This window comes from Eucalyptus grandis, chromosome 5 (genome assembly GCF_016545825.1).
Source record: "Eucalyptus grandis isolate ANBG69807.140 chromosome 5, ASM1654582v1, whole genome shotgun sequence".
Taxonomy (NCBI): domain Eukaryota; kingdom Viridiplantae; phylum Streptophyta; class Magnoliopsida; order Myrtales; family Myrtaceae; genus Eucalyptus; species Eucalyptus grandis.
In genome coordinates, this window is record NC_052616.1 from 51167113 (window position 1) to 51181696 (window position 14584).

Consider the following 14584-nt stretch of genomic DNA (forward strand, 5'->3'; position numbering starts at 1 on the left):
AACCGACTCAATAACTGGAGCAATTCCATGCTCAAAACTATTTCCTTACTTTTTCGACGAATCAAAATTCTCTATAAACAAACTCGAGCTTGCTAGAGATAACTTTTTCTGAAACAATCTAACAAGAAAATATCGACGATTGCATAACAATTATCGCCACAGACAAACACATAAGGCGAGTAGTAGTGATGAATACATCCAAATACTTCCTAGTAGATATGCAATCATTAAGGAAATTTGTATCCTAAATCAACATACTCTAATCTAGCTTCCCAAATATAGGAACTCTAGATCCAATACTGCTTCCAAATCCAGACGACCAAAGTAGTACAAAACCTCGAAAACTCTGGCTGTGCCGCCGCCACCACCGACCCAAACATAGAAACATAATTGAGTGCAGCGCCGGCGAAACCGATCCCGTTCCGCCCTAGCAAGAACTGCCCCGGAAACGTGGAACCGAGCGATTTCATCAACGCTGCACTCAATGATGTTTCTGCATCTTGGTAGTTTCCCGTCTCCTCGAGCATCATCATCATCAAGATCTGAAGCTTTCGTACATCCGGAGACGGTCTTTTATACTGTAGTCACCATGAAGGTGCAGTACACGGTGACCTCGGATTCCTCTTGTACTGCCCTCTCGATCTGCTGAACGAGGGGGGAGCAGAGGTTTCGGGTCTTGTCGGGGAACGTCATTGCGTGGGGAGGAAAAGAGGGGGGGATGTCCCTGTACTTCGTTGTTGTACTGGACTCTTGTACTGCAATCTCGTCTCCTTCCCCCTGCCAACCACCGAATCTTTGAAGCCGTCGTTCGTCGAAAAGGATGCCGAAGCCCGGCGTCACATGACGACTGATCAGCTGAATTTTTGTACTTGAGAATTTGAAGAGTTTTATGCAAATTCGCAGCTTGAATAAAGATGTTTTTATTGGGTTAATAGCGTTGAAATCCTAAACTTAATAGCTTCGTGATACGTATACTCTGAATTAATAATCTTTTCATGAAAAATTTTAAATCAGTACCGATGATAGATCTGAGTTGGAGGCGTTGGTTTTCGGATTTTTCTGAGATCAAAATTAGTTTGGAGTATATATATTATAAGACGAAAAATAGTTCGAGATGAATGTATAATTTGAAATTGCGGTATTGTAATTTTTCACCACTTGGGAGCTACTGCATAATATCATAATAGCGAAAGATTGGAGACCGTTGCATCTTCCGAATACTTCGGTACATGATTTTATCGATTGATACTTTATTGATCACACATTAACTCGTGAAGTCTGATGTAATGCGCGTCCTCGGTTCTAAAATTACAAATTACGCTGCTCGTAACAGTAACGTCTAACCTGGTATACATGAATGATTAAGGGTTGCCAATCGGAACCAGAACCTAGTTCAGAAATGTAAATAAGAGCCTCGGTACGTGACAAATTGAAAAGTGGGGAGTTCCGTTAGAGAGGTATGACAACACTGCTATTGCAGTGGTATCGATTTACGCAGGATTTGAGTAAGTACATATATGGAAGTGTACGTACAAAATGAGGAGCCTAAAACCAAACATCAAAGAACAGTGTAGACTTGACAGACTATGCTATATGAAAATTAAGTCACACCTGATCCCCAGTATCTGATTCTATGCTGCATCACAACCCTCAAGGAAACATACGCATTGAGTTAGAGCAAGGGTGGTTGGACATTGCAGCTAGTAAGCCTCCAATGTTTTCTCTTTCCATTCATGATGATCATGATCATTTGATACATCGCAGAAGAAAAAAATCTGCCAGATATTTCGGGGGGAATTTCTCTTGCATTCAATGGATAATCACAGATTCAAGACTGGTGAAATGCCTGCAAAATGGTTGAGTTCCGAAGTTACACGATGATGAGATGACAATACCAAATTCCTTGGAGAGAGAAGGAGAGTGAGCTGAACCGGGAAATGTGAACTGAATGATATTCTTAAAGCATTGATCAGTGAGCTTCTCATCAAATTCTAAGCATATATGAACTTACCTCTCTCTCAACCAGATCGGTGTATTTGCAGATTTGGGCAGCTGCTGACATCATATCGAGGACATACTATGAACCCACTGCTGCTTAGTTTAGGCAAGCAGTGCAGTCGTACTCTTGACAATGAAGAACCTGCTGAGCTGCCTACGAATATAGTTTCCAAGCTTTCACAAGAGTCTATCTCAAGAACCTCCAGGTTTTGCGGTAATTCAGATGAGGGAGAAACTTCTTTGAGCTGGGGACAAGACTCTATTTTGAGCTGTTTTAGTTTGTTGAAGCTCTGATTGCATATGGTCTTCAGCCTAGCAGCACAAGAAATATGGAGAGTTTCCAGATTTTCAGCTTCTCCAAGCACTTCCTCAAAATTCTCGAGATTTGGGCACCATCTCACTTTCAGTACTTGCAGGGAGGCCATCATAACCCCAATTCTCTCAAGCTTCGGCAATTCCATAAGATCTAAGGTCTGCAAGTTGCATTCTGCAGACATCCCAGGTTTAAATAGCTCTTTGATTTCATCACAAAATTTGATCCGCAGGGTCTTGAGCTTCCTTGGCAGCTTGGACAATGGGAAGATGCTGGCGAGCATTGGGCAGCACTCTATATGCAAGCTCTTAAGACCTTCAAAGACCTCGGACTGCACTTCACATACGCATCTTAAGGAAGACAAATTACACAGATAAAGAAACTCAAGCTTTCCTGAAGCTCTGGCATCTTCTTCTACATTAACTATACTCTTGATACTTGTGCACCTATCAAGCCAGCAGCTCTTTATCGATTTCAAATTCTCTTTAACAAGTTCAGATAAGTGACTAAAAGAGCTATCATCAATTAACGATATGTGATCAGCAAGCTCAAGGACACGTTCAGGTAGACCAGAAATGCAATAGGATCCATGGATCTCCAGATACCGCCCTAGCTTTTCATGATGAGGAATTCTTCCCTGAGACTTCATGTCCGTCAGTAAGCTCCTGTCTCCAAGGTTGTAGAATATTCTTCCATCTCTATTTTTGGGAAGCCAAACAGAAAAGTAAAATTTTTGGAAGCATGTAACCCACAACTTGGGACTTTTTTCCATGAACTGGAGAAAGCTGGTACCACACATCAATATGGAAGGACTGTAAGGAGATGCAGGATCCTCAGAACTTAGGGATCCACAACCTTCCAAGTTGAACTCCTCTGGAATATACTTTACCTTCTTCCAATCAATTCCCATAATATGCTTCATATTCTGCAGATTGATCTTCCTCAGACTAGTCAGAGCCGAGGTTTCATAGGGATATTGTTTTATTTTTGTGCCTGAAAGGTCTAGAACCTCCAATTTGGTTAGAGAATCCAAGTTTTCCAAACCTCCCAAACCAGCACAATCTCTTAGCAGCAGTTGCCGAAGGTTACTGAAAGTATTAAGGGTAGGTAAAGACTCAACTTTAGTCCCGGATAGATCCAGCAGCTCAAGCTCCTTTAGGTCATCCAGCTTTGACACTTTGCAGGAACAATCTCTCAGAGAGAGTTCACTAAGGTTAGTGAGGTCAGAAAGCGATGGCAATTCTTCAAATTTTATTTCAGAGAGGTTGAGAATCCTTAGTTTGCTCATATGACAAAGAAAGCCAAGTATATTGCTCAAAGATTTTGAGCCATGGAGGTCGAGTACCTCTAGATTTGGCAGGTCTTTCCAGCTATGGACTTTCAAGTCAGGGCAATTTCTTATTATTAGTTGACGGAGGCTGATAGGAAAGCAATCTCGCGGAAGGCTTTTAATTTGAGTCTCTGAGAGATCAATCGTCTTCAGGAGAGTCATGCCCTGAAAGGAGTCATTGCTTGCTATCACTAACTCAGAGCATCCTGAGAGATCAAGAGCTTCCAGTTTCTGAAGTTTACTCAAGGTTTGCAGCTCAGTAAGACATTTACAATTCTTTAGCAAGAGGAAACGAAGTTCAGAATGCTCAGGAAGTGATGGAAGAGCTTTTATTTTAGTATTTGAGAGGATGAGTCGGCGAAGGGAATTCAGATGTCCAAATGAATCATCTTCAAATTCTTCCAATATAGAGGCATCAGAAAGGTCCAGCTCCTCAAGGCCTTTGAGGTTCTGCGTGGATGGCAATTTTGGAAGACAAACGCAACCACTCAAAAGAAAATGAGATAAGCCATTGATGTTGCTAGGTAGCTTATTCACAGCACTACCCGTGAGATTCAGAACTCTAAATTTAGTTTTAGTTTCTTGAGAATCATCTTGTACTTCTTTCAAATATTTTGTCCTTGAAAGAACGAGAATCTCAAGTTTTGTTAAAGGTCTTAGGGTGGGAAGTCTTGCCAGGGATGCACAGTCACTTAGGAGGAGTCGAGTGAGCTCTCCCAAATTGTGAAAAAAGGGCAAGCGCCCAATCTTGGTTTTAGAAAGATTGAGAATTTGAAGTTTCTGGAGCGGATTGAGGGTCTTGACCTGGATACTTTGGAAAGATTCTGAACCAGAGAAATCAAGCACTTCCAGTTTTGCCAATAAAAGCACTTCCTGTTTTGCTTCTTCCTTTTTCTTCAACAAGTAAGGGTTACACAGTTGTTCCAAATTGGGGCACTTTCGAAGAATGAGCCAACGGAGTTCACTCCGATTTAAGACAGAAGAAGGTAGCCACTTAATGCCAACTTCAGATAAATTAAGCGATCTAAGATCTTTCATAGGCTCGAAAAGATCATCACGGATTTCCTTCAACAAACAAGCCCCAGATATCTCAAGAACAAGTAAGTTCACAAGTCCATGGATCTCATCTATACTCTCCAATAGACGACAGCCCCTAAGAACAAGTATTTGAAGCTCCATCAACTTTGAAAGTGGGGAGGACAGCTTTTTGAACATCGGATTTAAGATGACTAGGACTTTAAGTTGTTTAAAGAATGTTTCAGGGGCTTCCCTGCGAAAACGAGCACCATCAATAAGGAGCGTGGACATCTCACTCCATTTCCCACGACCTGCCTTGACCATCCCATCCGTCTGTATAACCCTCCCAAGACCAGCCCAAGTTCGGTCTCTCAGCACACTAGCCACGCCAAGGCATGCCCCGCTAAGTCCATCACGTCGATGATCAGTCACTCCCAAAGCATCACTTTCCATATAAACATAACTACACTCCCTTTCTCTTAGAAATCCACGATCTTTGAGCTCCATCAGAGTACGATGTGCATCCTCATAGGCCTTCTCAATATGATCATGGTGATCAAAATATCCTTCCAGTAACCAGTGGGTTATCAGCTCATTGTAGTGGATGCTTTTGTCACAGGCAGTGACACTATCATGAGGGACAAATAAGTATCTGCAGTGCCAACAGCACTTACTGAGGGTGCTTGGCAACATTTCATACGCATGCTGCCACAATGAACAGATATCAGCAGATTCGATTATAGATGCCGCTTCTTCAACTGCACTGTCCAATTCAGAGTCCTTAACGCGATTCAAAGCTTCTACTATCATATTTATTACCCTAGCATGACCTGAGCTACTTTTTCCAATAGCTGCAAACAGTCTTTCAAACCCTGTTGCCCCATAAACTTCCCGCCTTACCCTATTCCGCAGTAAATCCAATGAGTCAACATAAGACATGATATCGACTTCATATGATTTTCTATCATCTGTCTGAATAATATCACCATCTCCCTCATTGCCAATACCGATATTACTGCCACTTCTCGTGATTAAAACCTTAACAAAGCGCACATGGTGATGAAGGAGGTCACTTAAAGCAGCAAGAATTGTCTTTTCATCCCTAATATCATCCAGAACTACAAGAAAATATGGATCTTTTCCAGCCCCAGGAGCATCTTTCCGATCAACCTTTACTGCCGCTTTTGGTTCAGGCTTTCCAGACTTCTTCTTTTCAGGCTTTGCAGCTTTCATTTGTTCGAGTTTTGCATATTTCATCAAGTCAAGCTTTTTCTTTATTTCCTGTTCCACATCCACTACTTGCTCCTGCTGCTCCATCTCAGCATTGTCATCGTCCTCCCCCACCTCATTAGAAGGAAATGCAGACAGCTGAACGGCAATATATTCAACAAGAGATTTGCCTTTAAAATTATATCCTGGGACCACCCAAATATTTCCATAGCAGGAACCCATGAGGCTGGCAGAATCACTTATCTCTTTTGCCATCCATGTTATAAGCACTCCAGCTTCTCCAGAAAGGACAACTGTTTTCACGTTATCATCACTTAAAGAAGCTAAAACCTCTTGTTTCCGAGTTTTCAGAGAATCTGTCGGGTTTGCCATCACTGGGAAATGCCACTGTAAAAATAGGACATTGTTAAGAATGACTTTCTTTTCCTTTTCCTTTTTTGCTGAACTATCCTTCTGAGTTAACCATAGAGAACAAATTCAACTCAACTGTTCCACATATACCGTTTAATATGGTGCTTCAACACAAGCATGTGTTGTCAAATCTCAACTACAAAGGCTCAAAAAAGGGGGGAAAAGACCTTCAGGTAAAAAAATTTAATCACTATTGTTGTGAATATGCCTTGAGTTTGAGTCCTTAAAAAAAGGCAGATCCAAGTTGGTTTCCTAGTTTGAGTAGGTTTCCTTGTTTGAGTGGTTTACAAATTTTATTCCTATTTTGGATCAAATATTATACATATAAGAGATGAAATTTCACTTGATTATTGCACATTAGAGCAAATAGGAGTGGAGCTTTTCTCTCTATGAGTTATCTGGGTAAGTAGTCTATGAAAATTTGTGATATATCACTTCTGAGTTTTGCTTTGAGTGTAATCTAAGACTGGGAAAGACTTGAGCAATTGTAATACTCTCCAGATTCATAGCAGATTTCTTTGCGGCTGGTGTTTTCATGGGGTAGGTACCAACACTCAGATCAAGTCATGTAAATGTCTAGTCTCTATCATTCTTCGTCGGTTTCTCTGGCAATGTCTTTTTATGCATTAGACTTTAATTGCAAGATCCATTAGCTTCCACATTATTACACGACATTTGGTATCATAAATAAAGTCAGGCTTTTCTAGAGTTGATTTGGACCTTTTGCTTGTTTGATCATTATTTGAAAAAGTTTCTTTTGCAATTATGTCTGGAGCAAGAGCTGAGATTGAGAAGTACATTGGGAGGAACAACTTTGGGTTGTGAAGCAATAAGATGTGTGCCTTGTAAACAAAGGATTGGCAAACGTGTTGGATGGCGAGGATAAATTACTAGATGTGATAAAAAAAAAATGCCGATAAGGTAGAGTTGATGGAGGAGACAAAAAGAATAATCCTGTTGAATCTATTGCATGTTGTGAATGGACAAAGGTATAGTAGATAAAACAAGCTGTAACGAGCAAGTCGAAATAGACGACATACATCAATTGGATACATCTTTTCCATGAAGAAATAGGGAAAGAAAGATTGTGAGGTTGCAACTACAGGTTGAAAATGGGCAGCCGGGTCTGTTTTGTATCCCCATGGTTTTAGGGTCGGTTATGTCAAATTCTGCTTTCTCGTATAAGAGTCCGGTTCGGGTCCGGCCCTCGAATCACCTCTTATTTCACTCCCTTCGGACAAAAGTCGGGAACTATCCGGCATGTGCTCGGTGGCTTTCGGATAATCCGGAAACAGTTTTCCTTCAATCGGGTTTAATCGGGTCGGAACTGAATACTTCAACATGCCTAGCATCTTTTCTACCTTTCGATTTTTTTACCCATTACGTCGAATCTATATTTTTCTCCATACCACTTAAACGGAACCTATGTACCAACAAATATAAATCATGGGTAATACCGAAGACAACGGCCGCATCGGAAGCAGATGCATAGAGAACGGGGGAAAATGCGGCAGTTCAGACCAGTGAACGCGAATTTTCAAACACTCAATGCGACCAGATCAGTGGAGTTGCAGTACTTCGACATGCATCACTCGTGCACGCCTCAAGAAACGCTCGACCCACGACACGACCGACCACCCAAAAGACGGGAACGAAGGAAAGGGAAGCTCATTCAGCCATATGAACAAACACACCTTGCGAGCAAGCGGAAAGCAGGAAGAGAGACGAGAACCTGAGAGCTTTCCGGAGCGCTGAGACCGCAGGAGGCGAGACGTGGCGAGTGGCAAGTCGGGCCGCCGAGCTCTCCGGGCTGAATGGTCAGATCTCGAGCATCTCCTTCATCTGAATCGCTTCTGCTGTCGTTCTAGCGCCAAAGTCAACGGGAAGTCTTCCTCTTCGTCTTTGCTTTTGTACGGAGAACGCCAAAAGCTGGAGAGCTGTCTTCTTGCTCTGTCCTTTTCTGAAAATAGCACTCCTCCCAAGAACAATTATATTAAAAAATTATAGATTTTTTTTTAAAACTTTTATCTTTGTTTCAAATCTGATTTTTATCAAATTGGTTTATGTTCTTTTTGTCATGAAAAATAGAAAAATAAAATAACATGATGGTTAATACCGTGAAAAATTTCAAACTAGTACATCGTGACCAATTTACCATAAATTATTTTTTGACCATCAAAACAAAAGCGGTATATTTTTGACAAATTTATCATAAACTGATATAATCGTGACAAATTTACTCTCCATTAGTTTTCGTTAAATTTTATCTTCAAATTATTAAGTTAAATGACACGTATTTGGTATACCAATTTGGACTTTTATTTTCCGTTTGTCACAATTTACAATTTTTGTGATTTTTTTGTGGTATTAATCCAATTTAGTAAAATGTATATTTGTCACAAATTTACCAATTTAAAATTTTTTGCGGTCGAATAAATTAGTTTAAGGTAAATTTGTCATAAATGTACCAGTTTATGATTTTTTATGGTCAGTTAGGATAAATTTGTCATGGATGTACCGGTTTGGAATTTTTGGTGATAAAAAAAAATAATTTTGAATTTTTCAGAGTATTAACCCTTATTAAAAAGACTCTAAATCATCACAGATGCCATCCCGGTAAGTGGCTCGCCGTGTTGACGTGTCAACCCATGTTGTTTTACCTCGCCTTGGAACATGATCCAAGGCCATTAAATAATAAAGTAATTAAGGCTTCATTTGTTTATCGCTTAAGATAATTAACTAATGAAAATATAAATATTTTCGCAACGTGATCATTTTTTAGGGATCTTTCTTATTTGACGAAAAGAACAAAGTCAAAGTGTAACAATTGCGCTCTTGGCTTTATCGTTGGAATCCTGCCGGAGGGTTTAATAACAAAGCTTCATTATTCTCATTTCTTTTGTTATGTTAGCTACTCATTCATTATTCTGTCGGCTAGATTAAAGCTCCTAACGGGATTCCTTTGATTACATACGTTGTTAGACTTCGGACTGGGTCGGATCCGCCCACGGTGCATCAACCCAAACCTTGCTTGTACTGCTCAAGCGAGTGCAGCATATGCGTTTGACTGACTATCACACGCTTGAGCTTTCAATTTGTCTGAGAGGATAATGACATGGGTGATCCTCTGAACTTTTCTTTAATGTCCAATGTGGCCACATCAACTATGGATTTTTTAAAGTTTAAGGTTTAGATTGAACAAAGGGCAATGCAACGAGGACTTGCGAGGAAAAGACAAATCCATATTAGTCATAGAGATGTTGAACATGGTCTTTGTTCTGCCGATGACAGTCTTTTCTTCTTTCTTTCTTGATAGGTAAAAAGTTTTTGATTGTTGATACAGCTAGGGGTGAGCGCGGTTCCCGAGTAGAACCAGGAACCGGAGAACCAAACCGGAGGTTCCGGTTCGGTTCCCGGTTCTTAAAGGACCAGTTCCGGTTCCTAGTTCCATTTTCCGGGAGCCGGAACCGGTTCGGAACCGGTTAGGGTTCCAAAGGAACCCCCCTCCTCGAGACTCCCCTCCCCGAGACTCCGACTCTCCTCAAGACTCTTCCACTTTCAGTTTTTTAGGGTATCGCCGGACGCTGCTCTGAGTCTCGCCGCCGGACGCCGCTCGCCCTCAAGGCCACCGCCGCTGAACACCAATCGCCGACGTTGCTCACACGAACCCTCGCCGCTCGAGGCCCGTCGGCTGTCGTGCTCGCCTTGACGCCCATCGCCGACTACCCGTCGCTGCCGTGCTCGAGCCGAGCTCATCTCCACTCGAGTCGCGACCCACCGCCTCTGCTCGCGCCAGAAGCCCAGTCGCCAACGAGCGAAGCCCCGACGAGCAAAAGCCCCGACGACGGCGTGCTCACGAGCCGAGCTCGTCTCGCTCGAGAGTAGTGACCCACCGCCTCGCTCGCGCGGAAGCCCAGGAGTCGCCGACGAGCGAAGCCCGACGACGCCCGCTCCGGCCGAGCTCATCTCCGCTCGAGTCGTGACCCACCGCCCTCGCTTGCGCCGAAGCCCCGATTCGTCGACGAGCCGAAGCCCCGACGAGCGAAGCCCCGACGACGCCGTGCTCTGAGCCGAGCTCGTCTCTGCTCGAGAGTCGCAACCCATCGCCTCTGCTCGCGCCAGAAGCCCCGACGATGCCGTGCTCTGAGCCGAGCTCGTCTCCGCTCGAGAGTCGCGACCCACCCACCGCCTCTGCTCGCGCCGAAGCCCCGATTCGTTGACGAGCCGAAGCCCCGACGAGCGAAGCCTCAACAACGCCGATTCTGCTATCTCTGCTCGCGACCCACCACCACTGCTCGTGCCAGAAGCCCCGACGACACCGATTCTGCTGTCTCCGCTCACGACCCACCGCCTCTGCTCGCGTTAGAAGCCCCGACGACGCCGATTCAGCACTCCGCTCGTAACCCACCGCTGCTGTTCGCGCCAGAAGCCCTGACGACGCTTATTGTCTCCGCTCGCGACGCCTGACGCCGTTGCCCGAAGACCCGGACCGAGCGTCCACGCAACCTGCTCCTTTGCTCAGCGTCGGACGCCGCTCGCCCGGTGAAATTAGATTTATGGACCTTCTCTCCAAGGGTATGATTTCGGGGTTATACCATCAAATGCTGTGAATTTCATTTGTACGATCTCGGTAATACCAGTGTAGGGAGTGAGTGACTGATTTGGTGATTCTTGGACTTGCTCAGTGATTATAGTTCTTTGGTGGCATTTTTATTGTTTTTGGAGTTTAAATTCTGGATGAGCAAGTTGTTGGCAGCAAATTTTGAGACAAGCATTGTTATTCCATATTATTATTGTCGAGGAAGCTCTCTTAGCTCAGGACCAAGTGTGTAGACATGTAAATCACTGTGTTTTGAGGCTTTGCAGAATTGAGGGAAAAAGGGAGGTGATGTAGCTCTTTTAGAGTGAATAACAGGACCATGTAGGAAAATGTTAATGGATTCCAGGCTCACTTTTTAGCGAGAATTATTGCGAATAAGGACAATGTCTTGAAATTTAGCTATATCAAGGTTTTGGACTTGAACGCCAGATTTAGAAAAGTATCTTCTGGGTTGTTAAAGGAATGTGCTATTATTTTTTATGAATCTATCTTGTATTTTCTTGCCTTTTGACTATCATTGCACGATTTCTGGGCTCAATATCTTAATTTAAAGGTTTGCCCTTATTGGAAGATACCTAACATGCTTCAAGTGCGATATTTTGTTCATAAGGAGTTGGTGTTTATGCATCGTGTTGATATTTAAGTCACCCTCATATAGAAAGACTTGGTTGCTCTTTTACCTTAGATAGACATGTTACTATTTTATTTTCCTTAAATAATAAGCATATGTGCTTTTGCACATATAACTAAATCACGTCTACCACTTGTGCCTACAAGGTGCATATTATTATTGTTACGAGTGGTCAAAATGTGCGCCTAAATTAATATCCTATTATTATTGTGCAGTGTGAAGTTAATGTATCAAGATAACACGTCAATGGAGATGGAGGGACGTGAGGAGATGACTCCGATTACGGAATTGGAGTTTTCCAACGATGAAATTGAAGAAGAGGCACCCCTACCTCGAGTGCCACAAATAAGGTACCCGATTCTCATCTTCCCCATGATAAGAAATATACATTCGAATGCTGGAATCATTATTCGAAAATTAGTAATAAGGATGAGAAAATATATCGAGTGAAGTGCATTCATTATGGGTCAATGCTTAAGTACCGTGTTGCTAACGGTACTTCTGCAATGAGGAAGCACTTTACCACATGTAAGAGGTTTCCCCGTAATCTAGATAAGAGGTAGAAATTTTTTGTGCCACATAATGTCAACATGGCTGACAAGGGAGGAGGAGATTCTAGTACTGGTAGCGTCTTATCGACATGGGCATTTAATCAAGAACGTTGTAGGCTAATGCTTGCTCGGTTCATCATCCTTGATGAACAACCTTTTTCCTTGGTTGAGCGTGTTGGATTTCGTGAATATGTTAGTGAGTTACAACCTCTCTTCAAACATATATCACGTTTCACAGTTGCAAAAGATTGCATGAAGTTGTTTTTATGTGAAAGAACTTCTTTGAAGAATTATTTTGGAAATATTAATTCTAGGATCACACTCACGACTGATACATGGACTTCCAATCAAAATCTGAATTACTTGTGTCTCACTGCACATTTTATTGATGAAAATTGGAAGTTGCATAAAATAATCATCAATTTTGTGGTGATGCATAGTCACAGGGGTAAGGAGATTGGAAAAATGGTGGAGGGATGCATTGAGGAGTGGGGAATAGAAAAAAAGGTGTCGACAATTACCGTGGATAATGCTAACTTGAATGATGTTGCAGTTAGCTATTTGAGGGATAAACTTTCGAAACAAAAGTTGTTGATATTAGATGGTAGTGTTTTGCACATGAGGTGTACATCTCATATATTAAATTTGATTGTGAGAGATGGCTTGACTATGGTACGTGACTCCATTGCACGTATCCGAAAATGTGGTTAGATATGTAAGGAGTTCTTCCACAAGAGCCAAAGTATTTCAATCTTGTATTGAGAAAGAAAAGATCACGTATAAGGGTTCGGTAGTTCTTGATGTAGTCACTAGATGGAACTCCACTTACCCATGTTAGACACCGCCATAAAGTTTAGAAAAGCTTTCGAAAGGATGGAAGATCACGATCCATCTTTTGTAAGTGAGCTGAATTATGAAACTCCTAATGAAGATGATTGGGAAAATGCTATCATTTTTTTGGATTTTCTCAAAGTATTCTATGATGCCACCAATCAGATGTCTGAGACTTTATATGTTATTTCAAATGATTATTTTGAAGGGATATCTCTTTTGTATAGAAATTTGAAAGATGCGATCAATGCTTCGGATCCTAAGCTTCAAGATATGGGTATGAAAATGAAAGAAAAATTTGATAAATATTATGGAAGCTTGGATAAAATGAATATGATGGTGTTGATTGCGGTTGTGTTAGATCCTAGAGCCAAGTTAAATTATGCGAGTTTCTTGTATGGACAAATTTATGATGATGAATCGAAAATTAAAGAGATGCATTACAAGGTGAATGATACATTGGAGCGTTTGTATGAATTTTATGAGCAATCTTCTCTTACTTCAAGTGATCAAGATTTTGGTGGCCATAATTTGGGTGCAAGTAGTAGTAGTTCAAATTCCAATACCGATACGAGTGGTAGCGAAGGAATAAAAAAGCATAACGCCCAAGCTTGGAAGAAAATGTTTTTCTACTCGAGTGAACAAGGGCGCGATGACAACAAATCCAAGCTTGATGAGTATCTTCAAGAAAAAAATGAAAATGATCTTGGTATTGACATTTTGATTTGGTGGAAGACTAATGGCTCAAAATATAAGATCTTTTCCTTGATGGCTCGAGATATTTTGTCAATTCCTGTAACTACCATTGCTTCAGATTCAACTTTTATTACATCGAGTCATGTGCTTGATGGCTTTCGAAGTTCTTTAACTCCAAAAGTAGTTGAAGCTTTGATTTGCACTCAAGATTGGTTGAGAGCCGTTCGTGTACCGCTTGATGTTGAAGAGTGTATTGAGAACGCCGAATAATTTGAGTTGGGTAAGTAATGTTTATATCTTTATATATTGTAATTCTTTTTATATATCTTATAAGTGAATATTTTATTTAATCCCTTCCTCTTTTTTTCAGATATGGTTGGTTTTAATGGGGAGATTATCGTCGATAACTAAAGTTAGTGGTGTCGCATTTGCAATGGATCCAACGGTTGAGAAGTCAAGCAAGGTTTTTTTTTTTTTGGCTTATTGATGAGCAACTTTGTTTGTCGTAATTTTAATACAAGCTCCTTTTTATGTACATTGAATTTTTGAACTATGTTGTCAAAAAATTTAGGAGCCTTTAGATGGGCAAAATGGCATGCTTCATAGAGTATTATCGATATTGATTTTTTTTTTCTGTGTCTTTACTTAGAATTTTGATTGATTTGCATTCATGTCTTTGCAAGATTTTGCTGTGCCAAATGAATCACATGGAAAGGTTGCAGAGTTCACACTATGGAGTAAATGAAAATTTGAGATCTTGTTGGCACTTCTAATTTTTCATCTCTTTAGAAACTTTTTTGGAAACTTCTTATTAGTTTTGATTATGTGTGTCCAAATTCTTGACAGTTGGCATTGGTATGTTTGCTAAGATGTGGGAAGTTACCGTGTAGTATACGCTTACGTTATAGTTTTTTTTTGGTAACGTGCGCATACGTTATTTTTTTGGTAACGTGCGCGCACGTTATATTTTTTTTTT

At 41.3% G+C, this 14584-nt stretch overlaps 1 protein-coding gene across 1 annotated transcript; it reads right to left on the bottom strand.

The window, feature by feature from the left end:
• Positions 1-1422: 1422 nt before the first annotated feature.
• LOC104445558 (putative disease resistance protein At4g19050) lies at positions 1423-8242 on the bottom strand. The gene is made up of 3 exons (XM_010059458.3): positions 8032-8242; positions 2012-6275; positions 1423-1846 (listed from the first exon to the last, which is right to left on the bottom strand). Exon 2 carries the CDS (start codon positions 6258-6260, stop codon positions 2019-2021), a length of 4242 nt encoding a protein of 1413 aa, XP_010057760.2. The 5' UTR covers positions 6261-6275; positions 8032-8242; the 3' UTR covers positions 1423-1846; positions 2012-2018.
• Positions 8243-14584: the final 6342 nt, after the last annotated feature.

What these genes read in the sequence shown, in the direction of transcription:
- LOC104445558 (XM_010059458.3), bottom strand. Translation starts at nt 6,260, where the DNA reads ATGGCAAACCCGACAGATTCTCTGAAAACTCGGAAACAAGAGGTTTTA.